This window comes from Orycteropus afer, unplaced genomic scaffold, assembly GCF_000298275.1.
Source record: "Orycteropus afer afer isolate SDZICR_OR568_19922 unplaced genomic scaffold, OryAfe1.0 scaffold00262, whole genome shotgun sequence".
In the NCBI taxonomy this organism is placed as follows: domain Eukaryota; kingdom Metazoa; phylum Chordata; class Mammalia; order Tubulidentata; family Orycteropodidae; genus Orycteropus; species Orycteropus afer.
The window spans coordinates 2,844,390-2,859,412 of record NW_006921849.1 but is presented as its reverse complement, the minus strand read 5'-3'; the positions used below and the strand labels follow the sequence as shown (position 1 = coordinate 2,859,412).

Below are 15,023 nucleotides of genomic sequence, written 5' to 3'. Positions count from 1 at the left end.
TCTGGTTAGCAGGCAAGTGTCTTAGCCACTATGCTACTACCATATGGCCCAACAATTCCACTACTAGGTATATATTCCAAAGGACTTGAAAGCAAAAACTTAAAAAGAGACTTGTATGCCAATGTTCCTTGCAGCACTATTAACAGTGACCAAAAGGTGGAAACAACCTAAATGCTCATCAACAGATGAATGGATAACAAAATGTGGTACAATGGGATACCACTCAGCCAATAGAAGAAATGAAATCTTGATACATGCTACAGTGTGGATGGAGCTTGAAGACATTCTGCTGAGTGAACTAAGCCAGTCATAAAAGGACAAATATAGGATGACTTCACTTATATAAAAAGAAAAGGCAAATGGATAGGGACCAAAGTATGTTAATAGTTACCAGGAGCAGGAAGGAGAGGAAAAAGGGGGGTTAACAGCGATGAAAAATTGCATTGATTATGGGTAAGGTTGCACACCCAATTATGATCATTGCTGTCAATAAGTTGTATGCATGTAAAAAGTTAAGTGGCAAAAGTTGTGTAATAGGTATATTTACAACAACAATGAAAGAACTGCTGCTGAGGCTGCTGATGTACAACCAAGCACCTCATGGGATTTGGTTCCTTGGTTTGAAGGTTTAGGGTCATGGTTTCATGGGAGATCCCAGTTAATTGGCCTATAACATATTTAGTGCTTCTGTTCTACCTCCTCGTTTGTTGCATAGTGCCTGGGACCTTAAAAGTTTACAAGAATTTATCTAAGGCACAATGATCGGTCTCCATTTGCCTGAAGTAAGAGAAGACAAAGGAGAGTCGTGAATAGGAAGAGAGGATGGGATGTATGCTTGATTGTGTCTGGGAACAACTGCCTCATTTGCCATGAGACCAGGAGACTGTTGCTGAATGTTTGGATCAAAGATTCCACAAAAGAACACTGATCAAAAGAGGGGAAATGCAGAAGAGAATCTCACATTCTATTCTGGACTTTCGACTTTCTGGAATCATGAAAGGTCAATGAACCCCTGAAATTATTGCCATGAGATAATCTTTAACCCTTAAACCAAAAAAATCCCCTGAAGTCATCTTAAAACCAAACTATAGTTCAGCTTCCCTAGTAAAAAATGTCTGCCTTGAGAATTATACTCACTTCAGAACTATCTGTATGTGATCAAATTGACACCAGCAACTAGAAAGATTAGATAGGAACCTTAGAGGACAGTGAGTTTATGTGAATGGGCAGGAGCAACTCAGAAAGGAGGGTGAGGATGGTTGCCCAACTCAGAGAATGTCATCAATGTCATTGAATTGTAGAAACAGCCAAACTGGTGTGTGATTCTGCCGTGTGTCTTCTCAACAACAACAGTGAAATAAACCAAATTTAGAGAAAAAATTATTTAATGACATATTTGCATAATGGCAGGCAGCAAGAGGGAAACCTCTCAGTGGGGAGAGGGGAGGTTCCAAACTAGGAGACTTCTCTCCCCATGTGATTGCGATGATAAAAGAGGTTTATCCTGTGGAGACCACCAGCTGTCAGTTTGTTGTGTTGTGATGGTTTCCATGTTACTGTGATGCTGAAAAGTACGTCACCAGTATTTCAATGCCAGCAGCATCACCTGTGGTGGACAAGTGTCAGTGGAGCTTCCAGATTAAAACTAAGAAGAAAGGCCTGGTGGCGGACTTCACAATACTGAAAACCCTACTAACAACAATAGAACACTGACCAGCTTGCTTGCTTTGGACATGTCATCAGGAAGGACTAAATGCTGGAGGAAGACATCGTACTTGGTGAAGTAGAGGGCCACTGAGGCTAGGAAGACCCTTGGTGAGATGGGTTGGCACAATTGCCACAGCAATGGACTTGAACGTGGAGTGATCATGAAGATGATGCAGGACCAGGAAAAGTTGTTCTGTTATATACAAGGTTGCCATGACAACTTGACAGCAGCTCTCTCTCTCTCTCTCTCTCTCTCTCATCTATCCATCTATGTATCCATCCATCTATCTGTCTGTCTATCATCTATCATCTCTGTTTGAAAAAACCTATAAATAGTAAAGCACCATATGAAATGTATGTTCATTTCATCATTAGCATATTTGCCTCTCTAGAGAAGTGATTCAAATTTATCTTTTGACTTCATAGGAATTAGTTACATCTATACATGAAAAAAGGAGCTCTGGTAGCATAGTGCCTAAGGCACTTGACTGCTAACCAGGAGGCTGGCGGTTCAAACCCACCAGCCACTCCTCGGAAGGAAGGTTGGGAAATCCTAGTTCCATAGTGATAACTGCCTTGGAAACCCAAGGAGGGGTCGCTAGGAGTCAGGGCCGACTTGATGGCAAATAACAAAATAACAACAATAATACATGAAAAGAATCCCCGGATGGTGCAAATGGTTAGATACTTAACTACTAGCTGAAAGTTTGGTGGTTCAAACCCACCCAAAGGGGCCTTGTAAGACTGGCCTGGTGATCTGCTTCTGACAGGTCATAGCCTTGAAAACTCTATGGAGCACGCTTCTACTCTGCACACATGGGGTGTCCACGAGTCAGAATTCACTTGATGACAACTCACAGCAAGAAAAAACGTGAAAATGTTTCTGTTTTTACTTGTGTGATTTTTATTTGAAGGCATTTATTGGCAATGAAAATCCCAGAATTACTTTATCATCCCAGGAAGAGTTCTGATCCTTGCCATCACTGGTGCCACTCAACACTCATGCTCACGTCTGTGGTCTAGAGGTGGAAGTAGACTGGAGGGTGTTTTTCTAGCACCAGCTCTACACGTTGTGGTTGTTAGATGCTGTCAAGTTGGCCCCCAGCTCATGGCAGCCCATACACAATGGAATGAAGCTCGGCAGTCCTCCTTCACCCCCATGGTTGGTTGTACATCAGACCACTGTGATCCACAAAGCTTTCACGGACCAACTTTCTCAACAATAGATTGTCAGACCTTTTATTGCTAGACTGTCTTAGTCTGGAATTGCCACTGAAACCTGTTCAAAATCATAGCAACATGTGAGCCTCCACAGATGGACAGGTGGTGGCTGCACGTGAGATGCACTGACCGGGAATTGAATGCATGGTCTTATGCATGGAAGACCAGAGTTCTACCACTGTGCCATCATTGTTCTCCACAAAGGAAACAGGAAACTGCCACAATGTCTGATTTCTGTGGCACGGGAAAGGATCCCAAGCCCTTATTCCTATACCTGCCCTACCTGCCTGGTGATACAAAGTTGAGTTAAGACATTCCCAAATGCTATCCTCTCTCTAGCCCCTCTATAGCCAAGGAATCACATCCCAGTCTACTTACCTGGTGATTCATCCTCTCTTTTCTACCCCTACCTCCCCTGTCCAGTGCACTGTATGCTCTCCTTTCTTATCTCCTGTTCTGGTTTCCTAGTGCTGCTCTGACAGGAATATATCACAAATGGGATGCTTGAACAAACAGGAGTTTATTCTCTTACAGTTTGGAAGCTTTAAGTCCAAATTCAAAGTGCCAGCTCTAGGGGCTGGGTGAAAGCCCCTCAACCTTGGACTTCAGCTTTGCCTCCTGCTCCCAGCCCACTGAAGCTGAAGGCATTTCTTCACTCAGACAGCTGCTGGCTGCTGAGGCTGACAAGCCCAAGGCTAGCAAGTGAAAAGGCACAGTCCCGATGTTACCAAACCACACAGCAGGCCATTGATTCAAGTCCATTGAAAGTCCCAAGGTCGGCAGAGCATGGCAGGCTGCTGAACAACTACATGCAGAGTTCAAGCATGCCATATACTAGAGACCATTCCCAAAGCTGCTGCTTATATACAGGAAGTAGAACACATCCCTAAAGCAGCTACTCAGCTGCTTGTGGTACATCCCACCATGGAGTTGATTACCAGTCTCATCATGGGGAATAACCATCACAAGCTGCCCAGCCACTCAACCAGGCCTAGCAAAGTTGACACACAATTTTAACTACCACATCTGGACTATCATAGTCACCTCTCACTCCTTTAAGTCAGCCTCCATCTAGCCCCCACTGTGTTCTTCCTAAAATGAATATGTAACTGCATCTAATTCTCACCTACAACCTTTAATGGCTCTTTTGCTTCTAGGATAAGCTCCAGGTTCTTTGACATGAGCAACTCTGTCTTCCATATGACATCTGCCATCATTTTCTTCCTCACCCGAATAATCTGGCTGTACCAATCCAAACCATCGAACTTCTCACAGCTCTGCACCTTTGCACATTTTCTCTCTGTGTGGAGTGCCCTCCTATCTCACATCTGTCTGAAGACTTCCATTCATCCTTCAAAATCAAGTTTAACATCACCACCTCTAGGAAGACTTTCCTGACGACGCTGCTTCCCCCCATCTCCCCAAGTTAATCTTTCTCTCCTCTGAACCTTAAACTGCTGTCACAAAGTATTGTGACTTATTTGACTGCATGTTGTCTTCCCCACAAGATTACAAGTTCAATGAAGGCAGGACCCCTCTCTTATTTACCTTCCTACCCTCAGGATCTAACACTCAATAAATGATAGTGCATTCTGGCAAACAATCTTGGGAGAAGGAACTCAGAAACCACACATCCGTACTCTGTTGTACCTCACTGATGTCTTAGGCTATCGCGACGGGATGGGTGGAGAAAGACTCTGATACCCTCTGAAGCTAAAAGTGTGGAGCTGAAGTAGGAGGGGGAAGAAAGTATTGAGAGAGAGACACAGAGACAGGGAAGAGACAGAAGAGAAAGTTGGCAGGAGGCAGAGAAATGGTAAGAGAAGGGTGCCTGAGGATCAAGTTTCACCTCTAATTCTCCCGAGACTCAGGGATAATGTTGGGGGCTTGTGTCTGCTTGTTGAACTGTCAGTGTGACTTCCCAGAATGATGACTCAAACTGGTGACTATGTTCCTGTCTGGGGTTTGAAGGGTAAGGAGAGGACTTGGAAGAGATTCAGGGCCACTTAGTAAAATTGGGCCAAGAAGTGTCCATTCTCCTTCCTTCATCTTGGCAGTGATACCATTGAAAAATGGTTCCCCTGCCACTGAATAGCCAGGGGAAAATGAAGCGTATTTATAACCTTTCATGTCCACTTTAATTGTTTTCTATAAACTATGTCTTTTAGAAATGAACTATCAATCTTGCCCGAACTGGAAGACAGACTGCAGAAGCAACCCTGTTTCTGTATTCTGGAATACAGTTTCCAAGAAGGTAAGTGCCAAGCAGTAAACTTCTAGAATGTTGGAGACCAAAGAGCTTACGAGGTCCTCCAGTCCAGTGGTGGGGTCTTCACTGTTTTGGGGTCACAGATCCTTTTAGGAATGAAAGTTTAGGATCCTTTACTGAGGAAAATATTCATAGTACATACCAGAAGATTTCACATATAATTTCACTGTGTTCATGAAGGGTCCATGGACACCAGTTGAAGAGCTTCTGCTCTTAGGAACTCTTTGATGTAGGCCGCCAGAAGCTGCAGGCCTGGTTTAACCCTCTCACCCAGGAGTAATCAGCCAATCATAGGTGCCTGGGAAAGTCTTAAGAATTTAAACCTATGAACATGGACTAGGTACCCAGCATAGTATTCAGCTCTGCACATGGATTGACACATTTCATCCTCACAGGAACCTTGATTATCACACTAATTTCATGGATGACAAAATGAAGGTGCAGGTGAAAAAGCAATCTACTAAATGTACATGGTTGTCAAGGATTTCATTTTACTTGGATCCACAAATTGAGAAATCAAATGATGCATTGCACTGGGCAAATCTTCTGCACAAGATCTCTTTAAAGTATTAAAAAGCAAAGATGTCACTTTGAAGACTAAGATATACCTGATCCAAGCCATGGTGTTTTCAGTAAGCTCTTAGGCATGTGAAAGCTGGATGATGAATAAGAAAGACTGAAGAAGAATTAATGCCTTCAAATGATGGTGTTGGTGAAGAATATTGAATATACCATGGACTACCAGGAATGAACAAATCTGTCTTGGAAGAAGTAGAGTCGGAATGTTCCTTAAAAGTGAGACTTCATCTCACATACTTTGGAAAAGTTGTCAGGAAGGGTAGTCCCTGGAGAAGGACACTATACTTGGTTGAGGGTCAGTCAAAATGAGGAAGACCCTCAGTGAGATGGATTGACACAAAGGCTGCAACAATGGGTTCAAACATAGCAATGACTGTAAAGATAGTGCAGGACCAGGCAATGTTTTGTTCTGTCGTGCATAGGGTGGCTGTGAGTCAGAATTGAGTCAACAGCACCTAACAATAACAATAACAACAACAACAACAATACAGGTTTTCTGTTTGTTTGTTCTTTACAGGAAAAGTTTCTATTTATTTTATCATTTATGATAGTTTTAGGACACTCCTGTTGTCAAAAACTTGTAAAATTGAGTCACATTTATAAGAGTCCCTGGGTGGTTCGAATGGTTAAGAGCTCAGCTACTAATTGAAAGGTTGGTGGTTTGAATCCACCCAGAGTTGCCTTGGAAGAAAGGCCTGGTGATCTACCTCCTTGAAAACCTATGCAGCACAGTTCTATTCTGAAACACATGAAGGCATTATAATTCAGAATTGATTCAACAGCAACCAACTTTTTTTAAGTGCTCACTTTGACCTTGTAAAGAAGCTCTGGTTGTGTAGTGCCTAAGGTATTTGACTGCTAACCAGAAGTTTGGTGGTTCAAACCTACCAGCCACTCCGCAGAAGGAAGATGGGCGATCTACTTCCATAGAGAGACTGCCTAGGAAACCCAAAGAGGTTCTCTATGAGTCGGAAATTGACTTGATGGCAGTGAGTTTGGTGTTTTTTTTTTTTACGTTTTTTCTAGGAGTACAACGGTGAAGGTGATGGAAGCCTCTGTGCCCTTATGATGCACTTAGGGACCTGCACTATCTTTGTCAAATGCTCAGGCAGACAAGACCCTTTTATCTTAGGAAAACAGGAGCTCTGGTGGCATAGTGCCTAAGGCATTTGACTCCTGTTCAAACCCCCCAGCCACTCCTCAGAAGGAAGATTGGGCAATCTACTTCTGTAGAGACACCACCTCAGAAGCTCAAGGAGGCATTGCTATGAGTTGAGTCGACTCAATGGCAGTGAGTTTAGTTTTTTGTTTTGTTTTGTTTTTAGATGCTGCCTGGTGGTTTGAATCCCCACTTCACCTTCCCATTTTCAATTGAAGGCATCCTTTGGGCTCTTCCAAGAGTTAAGCATCTCAGGCTCCATGCTTAGAGCCCTGTAAGCCCCATGGAGTCAGAACTTGTGATTATAGTAGCAGCTGGATCTCTGCCCTCTGTTTATCACTCCTCAGTGGAAAGCCAGGACAGCACTGGATGTTCACAACTCACTGTGTCCCACTTTCCAAGGGAAAGCCTGAGAATTAAGTCCAGGCTCCTTGGCAGGGAGTTACGCTTCTCCATCAACTCACTTATCTATCCAGCTTCAGCATCCTCTGACAGTTCCCCAAAGACATCATTGTTCTCGCAAACTGGCAGCTTTCCACTGGCAGCTGCCTTTGCCTGGTGAGCTCCTTTGAGATGTGGCTTGTGAGACCCTCCGTTATATGTTTTCTGGTTCTTTCCTCATCACCGTCATGGTGGATTGGACTTCCTGCTCACTCTTCCTTTCCCTGCTTCCCACACAGTGCCATGCCCCAGCTGGCAGGCACCAGGCACCACGAAGGCCAGGTTCTCTGTGTCTGTGGCTAAACCCACATTAAGCTGGTTGGTACAGCGTGCTGTAGTTGAGTGGTGAGAAGATGCTGTCAGAGCTCAGGGAAGGGGACCTAAATTAATCTTGGGTCTGGGAAGTCCTTCTGGAGGAAACATATGGAATCACTTTGTCATTTTCATTTTTTCCTCCCCCCCAAAACAAAACCAAACCTATTGTCAACAAGTTGACTTTGACTCATGGTGACCCCAGGTGTTACCGAGTAGAACTGTTCTATAGGGTTTTTGTGGCTGTCATCTTTACACAAGCAACTTGCCAGACCTTTCTTTGGCAGCCCTATTGGGAAGGTTTGAACACATGACCTTTAGGATAGTCATCAAGCACAACCTGTTTGTGCCACTTCAAGACTTTGTTTTCCCCAGTGCCTAGTTAGTGCCCAGCAAATATTCCAGCTGGATGTTTGCTGCCAGACAAATGAAACCCCTTGCCCAGTAACATTCATTCATTCATTCATTCATCCATTTCCCTTTCTCTTTGTGTCTGTCTGGGCCTCAGTGTTACCTGCTCTCTCCTCAGTTTCCCCTTTCATGATGTTGCTTTCTCCCTTCCCTCTGAATCAGCCACCCTGTACCCACTAAATGAAATGCAGTGTTTACAGGGCACCACCCAAGTAAGCTCTTCCCTCTCTTCCAGCTGCGTTCCTCCCACTCACCTGGGCTTCTGACATCTGAACCGCCGACCATGACAACTCCTTGAACAATGACTTTGAACCTCATTGTTCAAGCCACTTGCAGCTTGGGACAATGGCTACAGGGAATCTGATGGGAAGCATCATCTTTCCAATGGCTTGGAATGAAACATATGCAGAGCTGGGATTCCTGTGCCAATACCTCCGGGATATTCCCTCTGCAGGCAATGAATGCTGAGAGCTGTTGTAGAGGGAACTGGTCGGGCGTGGTGATTAAGTTTGCATGCTGAGGAATGGTGGGCTTCTTTTTTTTTTTTTTAAGTTTGCAGAAGCTGCCTGTGGTGTGGTCCATGTGATGCTCAACGGGTCCATCAGTAAAGCCTTTGACCAAAACAGGTATTCGTTTCTTTGCATCCTATTTGCAAGGGTTGCCACAGCCGCCTGTTGAATATTTCATCCCTAGAAGAATAAGCTCTTCAAATTTCAGTTCTGTCCTGAAGATCTGGGCTGAAAAAAGGTACCATCTCTGTATTCTACGGGGCACGTGTCTTTCTCTGCCTGGTTCCTCCTTCACCCCAGATCCTCGAATGGTCCCCAGGTCATTGCACTGTGTCCAGCCTGTGCCCTTGGCTTTTCGAGGCCTGGTGGAATTGCCTCAGCTTCCTCTCACAGTACACTCCACCTGCCCAGGCCCTGGTTTTATTCACACTGTACTCCACCTCCACCCACCATATGATGCACGTGTCCCCTTCCCTCTGCCTGTCTGACTCCTCACCATCCTTGATGGTCTGGCTGGATTTCTCTCTCCTTTATGAAGTGTTTGAAGCCTGTGATTGAGCACATCAGGGGCTGTGCTGGACTCTTTCTTGTCCTCCAATGATCTCTTTAAAAAAAAAATTTTTTTTTTCAATTTCCAATGATTTCATCACTGACGCTACCAGCAATCTATTGTAGTTAGCAGCAGGGACTTTGAAAGCCATTATTTGTCACCTACATGGCCTTGTAGGAGCCCCAGTTGCACAATGGTTCAGCACCCAGCTACTAACCCAAAGGTTGGTGTTGGAGGCCGCCCACGGCTCTGAGGGAGAGAGAACTGGTGACCTGAACTGGTGGGGATTCCTGCCTAGAAAATCCTACAGCGTAGTTCTGCTCTGTCGCATGAAGTCACTGTGAGTTGAAAATCAATCTGAGGGCACCTAGTGGCAAACAACAAGGAGCTCTGGTGGTGTAATGGTTAACCATTTGGCTGCCAACCAGAAGGACAGTGCTTCAGACCCACCAGCCTCTCGGCAGAAGAAAGATGGCGTGCTCTGCTTCCGTTAAGATTTATGGCCTTGGAAACCCAATGGGGGTTGCTATGAGTTGGAATGAACTAGATGGCAGTGAGGTTTTTTTGTTTTTTTGGGTTTTTTTTGAATAACATGTGACTTTAGGAGTTCATGGGTGATACAAACGGTTAAGCACTTGACTGTTAACCCAAAGGTTGTGGTTCGGACTCAGCCTGAGGCACCTCATAAGGAAGGCCTGGTGATCTGCTTCCATGGCATCACGGCTTTGGAACATCCATGGAGCACAGCTCTGCTCTGTGACACAGAGGGGTCACCATCGGTTGGAATCGACTCGATGGCAACTGGTTTGGTCTTGGGGTTGTGCCACCTAATCCCGTGAGCCCTTGAGGTATGTGCTTGACAAGGTGGTGGTATGTAAAGGTTTGCCGAGATACTGTGTGAACAATGCCATGCACTGTGCTGACAACAGAGAAAGTTCTTGATGAGTGTTGGCTATCATCATCTCGGCGAATCCTCCCCCGAGTCCCACCACACCAAAGCCATCCTTTTCTGACCTCCTTCTACACTTAGCGTTTTCCCACCTTGGTTACCTTTCCACTCCCTGGTGACTCTCCAGTCATTCCCTGGTGAAGGCTGGTTTGGGCAAGGGAGCAGATACACGTTTGCCTTGGGTGCTCTGTTGCTGTTGTTAGTTGCTATCCAGCCAGTTCCAACCCAGGTCCCCATGAGCACAGAGGAGAACTCCATAGGGTTTCCAAGACTGTGACCTTTTGAAAGCAAATCGCCAGGCCCGTCTTGTGAGGCATTTCTGGGTGGGTTTGAACCACCAACCTTTTGGTTAGTAGTGCCTGACTGTTTATGCGACCTAGGGACTTGTTCCCTAGTGCCACTCTGACAAGAATATACGACAAATGGGGTGGCCTTAACAAACAGGAGTTTATTCTCTTACAATTTGGAGGCTTTAAGTCCAATTTCAAAGTGCTAGCCTCCGGGGGCTGTGTGAAAGCCCCTCGACCTTGGGCTTCAGCTCTGCCTGTTACTCCCGGCCCACTGAAGCTAGAGGTGTTTTTTCACTCAGACAGCTACTGGCTGCTGAGGGTAACAAGCCCAAGTAAACAAATAAAATGGTACAGTCGCGATGTTACCAAACCAAATGGCAGGCCATTCATTCAAGTCCATTGTAAGTCCCAAGGTCGGCAGAGCATGGCAGGCTCCTGAACAACGACACAGCTACATGCAGGGTCCAAGCATGCCATAGGCTAGAGACCATTCTCAAAGTTTCTCCTTATATACAGGAAGCAGACCACATCCCAAAGGCAGCTACTTAGCCATTTGTGGTAGATCCCACCATGGAGTTGATTGTTAGTCTCATCACAGGGAATAACTACCACCAGCTGCCCAGCCACGTAACCAGGCCCAGCCAAGTTGACACACAAACTTAACCACGACAGGACTCAAAATGAATTTTCCTGTCCTCTGGTTTAGTATTTAATTCCAAAAAGAAGTGGTTGCCTTTCTGTCTTCTGCTGCCCAATCTTGAGGGCTTTTGGGTAAAACAGTTAATATTCCAGAATTTTAGATTCTGAAATTAGTGACCTATGCATTTCCAACTATCAGAGAAGTAGTAGCTCTCGGAGACTCACAGGGAAAGGTTTGAGGTTGGCACTTGGGTTGGACATGGAGGAGGTCGGAGGTCCTTTAAAGGGCTAGTGCTGCTTACACTTTACTGAGCAGGTGAATCTCGGGGACTGTTCAAGTGCAGATGCTGATTCCGCAGGTGGTGATGGGGCTGAGATCCTGCAGTTCTCACTCACTCCTGGAGTCCCTGGGGGTGCAAACAGCTAGCACACTTGGCAGCTCATTCAAGTCTGCCAGAGGTCCCTCGGAAGGAAGGCCTGGTGATCTACTTCCGTAAAATCAGCCATTGCAAACCCTGTGGATCACAATTCTACTCTGACACGCATGGGGACACTATGTGCTGGCGTCCACTCCATGGCAGCTGATTTAACCAGCAACTGTTAGTATGCTGGTCCACTGACCATACTTTAAATGACAAGTATTTAATGACTCAGTGTCAATGTCTATATGAAGAATCTTTTCTTCCTGTTGGCCTCCACCAAGGGTCACACTGAATGAGCAAAGAAAGCCGTTTCTCATGCAAATCCTGGGTCAGTTCAAAGCCTGGTTCTTATACTGGCCTCCTAACTGCTGCATTCTGACAGCTGCTCGGGCTGCACGGATGCTTTAGCTTGGGGTTGACGGTGTTCTTTGTCTCTTCTATCTTAGCGTTTTTGGAAGTGTGGAAATCCTTAATTTACATCCAGCAAGAGTTCATTCACTGCAGGCCTGGGTGATGCATGACATCGGAGGAGTTTCCAGGTATATTTCACTGCTTCGCGCCCATACACCCTCAGGGTTGTCTTATGATCTGTGGAGGAATGAATCCACAGTCACAGGAACACACTGAGAACAGACTTGGGAAATTAAAGGGACCTTGCTCCACAATGAAGGAACCCCTTGAGGCCAAGTTGTGTCAAAGAGCAAACTGAGGTCTCTTAATATTAAGCCGAGAGTTTTACTGAAGGCTTACAGTCTGGAGCAGACAGCACTTCATGGGGATTCACAAGGCCCTCCCACCAGAGGAATTTTTCACAGAGTTTAAGTACAGAATATCCAGGAATTTACAAGTAAAACATTCTGACTGGTTGCAATTTATAAAATCTTGCTTCATACAGACACCAGGCAATTCCAAGATGGCATGCACATTGTTTTGCTAATCATAAAGTTTGAGTCAAAGTCCTGTTAATCTATGCGTATCTCAGGGGCCAGCCTTGGTGGATATCCTTCCTGGGAGCATCAGTGGGAGGAAAGGGGAGGAGGAGAGTCCGCAGACCTCCTGAAGTGTGTGGCTAGCTGACTTTTGAAGGTCAGCTCAGGTTAGCAGTACACAGCAAAAAGGGAGCCCAGCCTGCAGCTTTGGCAGAAGCTTCTCCTTACGCCATGCACCTAGAGTTTTTTAGAGCTCCTTCACCGTTGTTAAGTGTTTAGCTACTGACTGAAAGGTTGGTGGTTTGAATCCACCCATGGATGTCTTGGAAAAAGGCCTACTGCTCTGCTTCTAAAAGACCACAACCATTGGAAACCCTATGGAGCCAAGGTCTACTGCACACACATGGGGCCCATGAGCTGCAATCAACTCAATGGCAGCTGGTTTTACTCTATATTTACCCAATCTCCATGGCCTCTTCATATTTAGGAATCTGCACGCAATGGCGGTTCAGAGGTAGAATTCTCGCCTTGCCTATGGGAGACTCTGAGGTGATTCCTGGAAAATGTACCTCAAACACAGTGGGGGCTTGTACTGTCATTGTTTCCGGGGTCCCTGAGACCCTGGGCAGGGCCCTTGCCTTCTACTGACAAAGAATTGCACAGGAGAGCCAAAATGTCCACGTGAATCAACGTTTATTCGAGAGAAGAGGGGAGGGGCTCATGAGGGAGAGTTGGAGAGGGGCTTTCACAAACTTAGCCTCTGGTCTCTACCCAAACAAAAGGATTCCTAAGGTGAATAAGGGAGCTCTGGTAGCATAGTGCCTAAGGCACTTGACTGCTAACTAGGAGGCTGGCACGGTTCAAACCCACCAGCCACTCCTTGGAAAGAAGGTTGGGCAGTCTACTTCCATAGTGATACTGACTTGGAAACCCAAGGAGGGATCACTATGAGTCGGGTCTAACTCAGTGGCACATAACAACAACAACAACAACAACAAGGTTAATAAGGGGCTTTTGGCAGGAAAGAGGCATCATCTTTATTCATGAATTGGGTGGGGTTCTGAGGTTCAAGTTACGCATGTGTGATGTCTCTGGATCACAGTCAGAGCCTCAGTGAGAGATTCTTGTTCTTGCCTGCCTCTGATGGAAGTCATTTTGTTGGTCATGTTGACCTTTACTGCCCATGCGATGCACCTGGTGGGCGCTAATAAATGAAACACTTAAAAAACCAACCCAGGGGGTTATCAGCATTTTATAACTGGTCACGCTTACAAAAAACAAACTCTTTGCCGTGGAGTCGATCTCCACTCATAGTGACCCCTCCTTGGGTTTCCAAGGTGGTATCTCTACAGAAGTAGATCGCCCAATCTTCCTTCCGAGGAGTGGCTGGTGGGTTTGAACCGCCAGCCTCTGGTTAGCAGTCAGATGCCTTAGACTCTATGCCACCAGAGCTCCCAGAAAGTCACGTCTTTTAATTTGTGACCTCTTTATCTCGCCGAAGCACTTGGCTTACCAAGTGTAATCGGTTCTCTGATGCCAGCACCCAGAATTATGTGGTGGTAGGTTTAAATTTCAAGGGCATTGAGTCAGGGGCCTGTCTGACCAGCCAGCTCAATTCCCTGCCTGTCTCACTATGATGCTGAACAGATTTCAGCGGAGCTTCCAGACTAAGACAGACTGGGAAGAAAGGCCTGGTGATCTAATCCGAAAATCAGCCAGTGAAAACCCCCTGAATCTCAAAGGTCCATCCTGCGTGCATGAGGTCGCCATGAGCTGAGGGCAGAGTCCACAGCCAGGCTGTGAGCTCGTAGACATGGCCCTCTGCGTCTCTTTCCCCCAGGGCCTGGGTCATGACGTTCTACATAGAAGAGACTTGGGATGTTTGTGAGATCTTGTTATTTCATACTTTCTTCTTTCTTTCCCAGAGACTCATGCTCGGGTTCTTCCATAAGTGACCTGAGATCCATTCTGAGCAAAAAGAATATTATGTTTACCTGCCAGGATGACTACAGGTAAGTGATTTCTTCTTGAAGAAGAAATGAGTGTTTTGCTGTGGACACACATTTTCCCTTTCCTCTGAGCAAGGAGAGCTGAACAAATCCGTCTGGGGCCTTGTGATCTCCAATGACCTCCTGGTGAGCTCAGGTCTTTGCCACTCACCCTCAGACTAGGCCAAAAGGTCTTTCCATCCTTGTGGGCCTCCCCTGGTCGCCCTTCCCCCATCTTCTCCTCCCTTCCCTGCTGGCTGCCTGGGTACAATCCTGAAGCTGACCCAGCTGTTGAGGGGGTATTGCCTGGTTTCCAGTGTGAGGACTCCTATGTGAAGCTTACAGGCTTGCAAAGCATCATGTTGTTGTGGTTAGGTGCCATCAAGTCATAGCCGACTCATAGTGACCCTGTGCATAACAGAACAAAACACTGCCCAGTCCTGCACCAACCTCACAATCCTTGCTATACCTGAGCCCATTATCGTAGCCACTGTGTCAATCCGTCCCTTTGAGGGTCTTCCCCTTTTTTTGTGACCCTCCACTTTACCAAGCATGATATCCATCTCCAGTGAATGGTCTCTTCTGCAAAGCATGATAGGAGCAAAAACGCATTTTGCCAAGCACTTCCTCAAACCTGGTTGTCAAAAC

At 45.9% G+C, this 15,023-nt stretch overlaps 1 protein-coding gene across 1 annotated transcript in view; it reads left to right on the top strand.

Annotated features, from left to right (window-relative positions):
• Window positions 1–14,711, top strand: part of CD38 (CD38 molecule) — a 97,971-nt gene extending 83,260 nt beyond the window's left edge. The window contains exons 5-9 of the mRNA XM_007950083.1: window positions 5,097–5,182; window positions 8,652–8,725; window positions 11,905–11,997; window positions 14,313–14,399; window positions 14,693–14,711. Coding sequence (XP_007948274.1) covers window positions 5,097–5,182; window positions 8,652–8,725; window positions 11,905–11,997; window positions 14,313–14,399; window positions 14,693–14,711 — 359 coding nt within the window. The remainder of the gene's footprint in view (window positions 1–5,096; window positions 5,183–8,651; window positions 8,726–11,904; window positions 11,998–14,312; window positions 14,400–14,692) is intronic.
• Window positions 14,712–15,023: the final 312 nt, after the last annotated feature.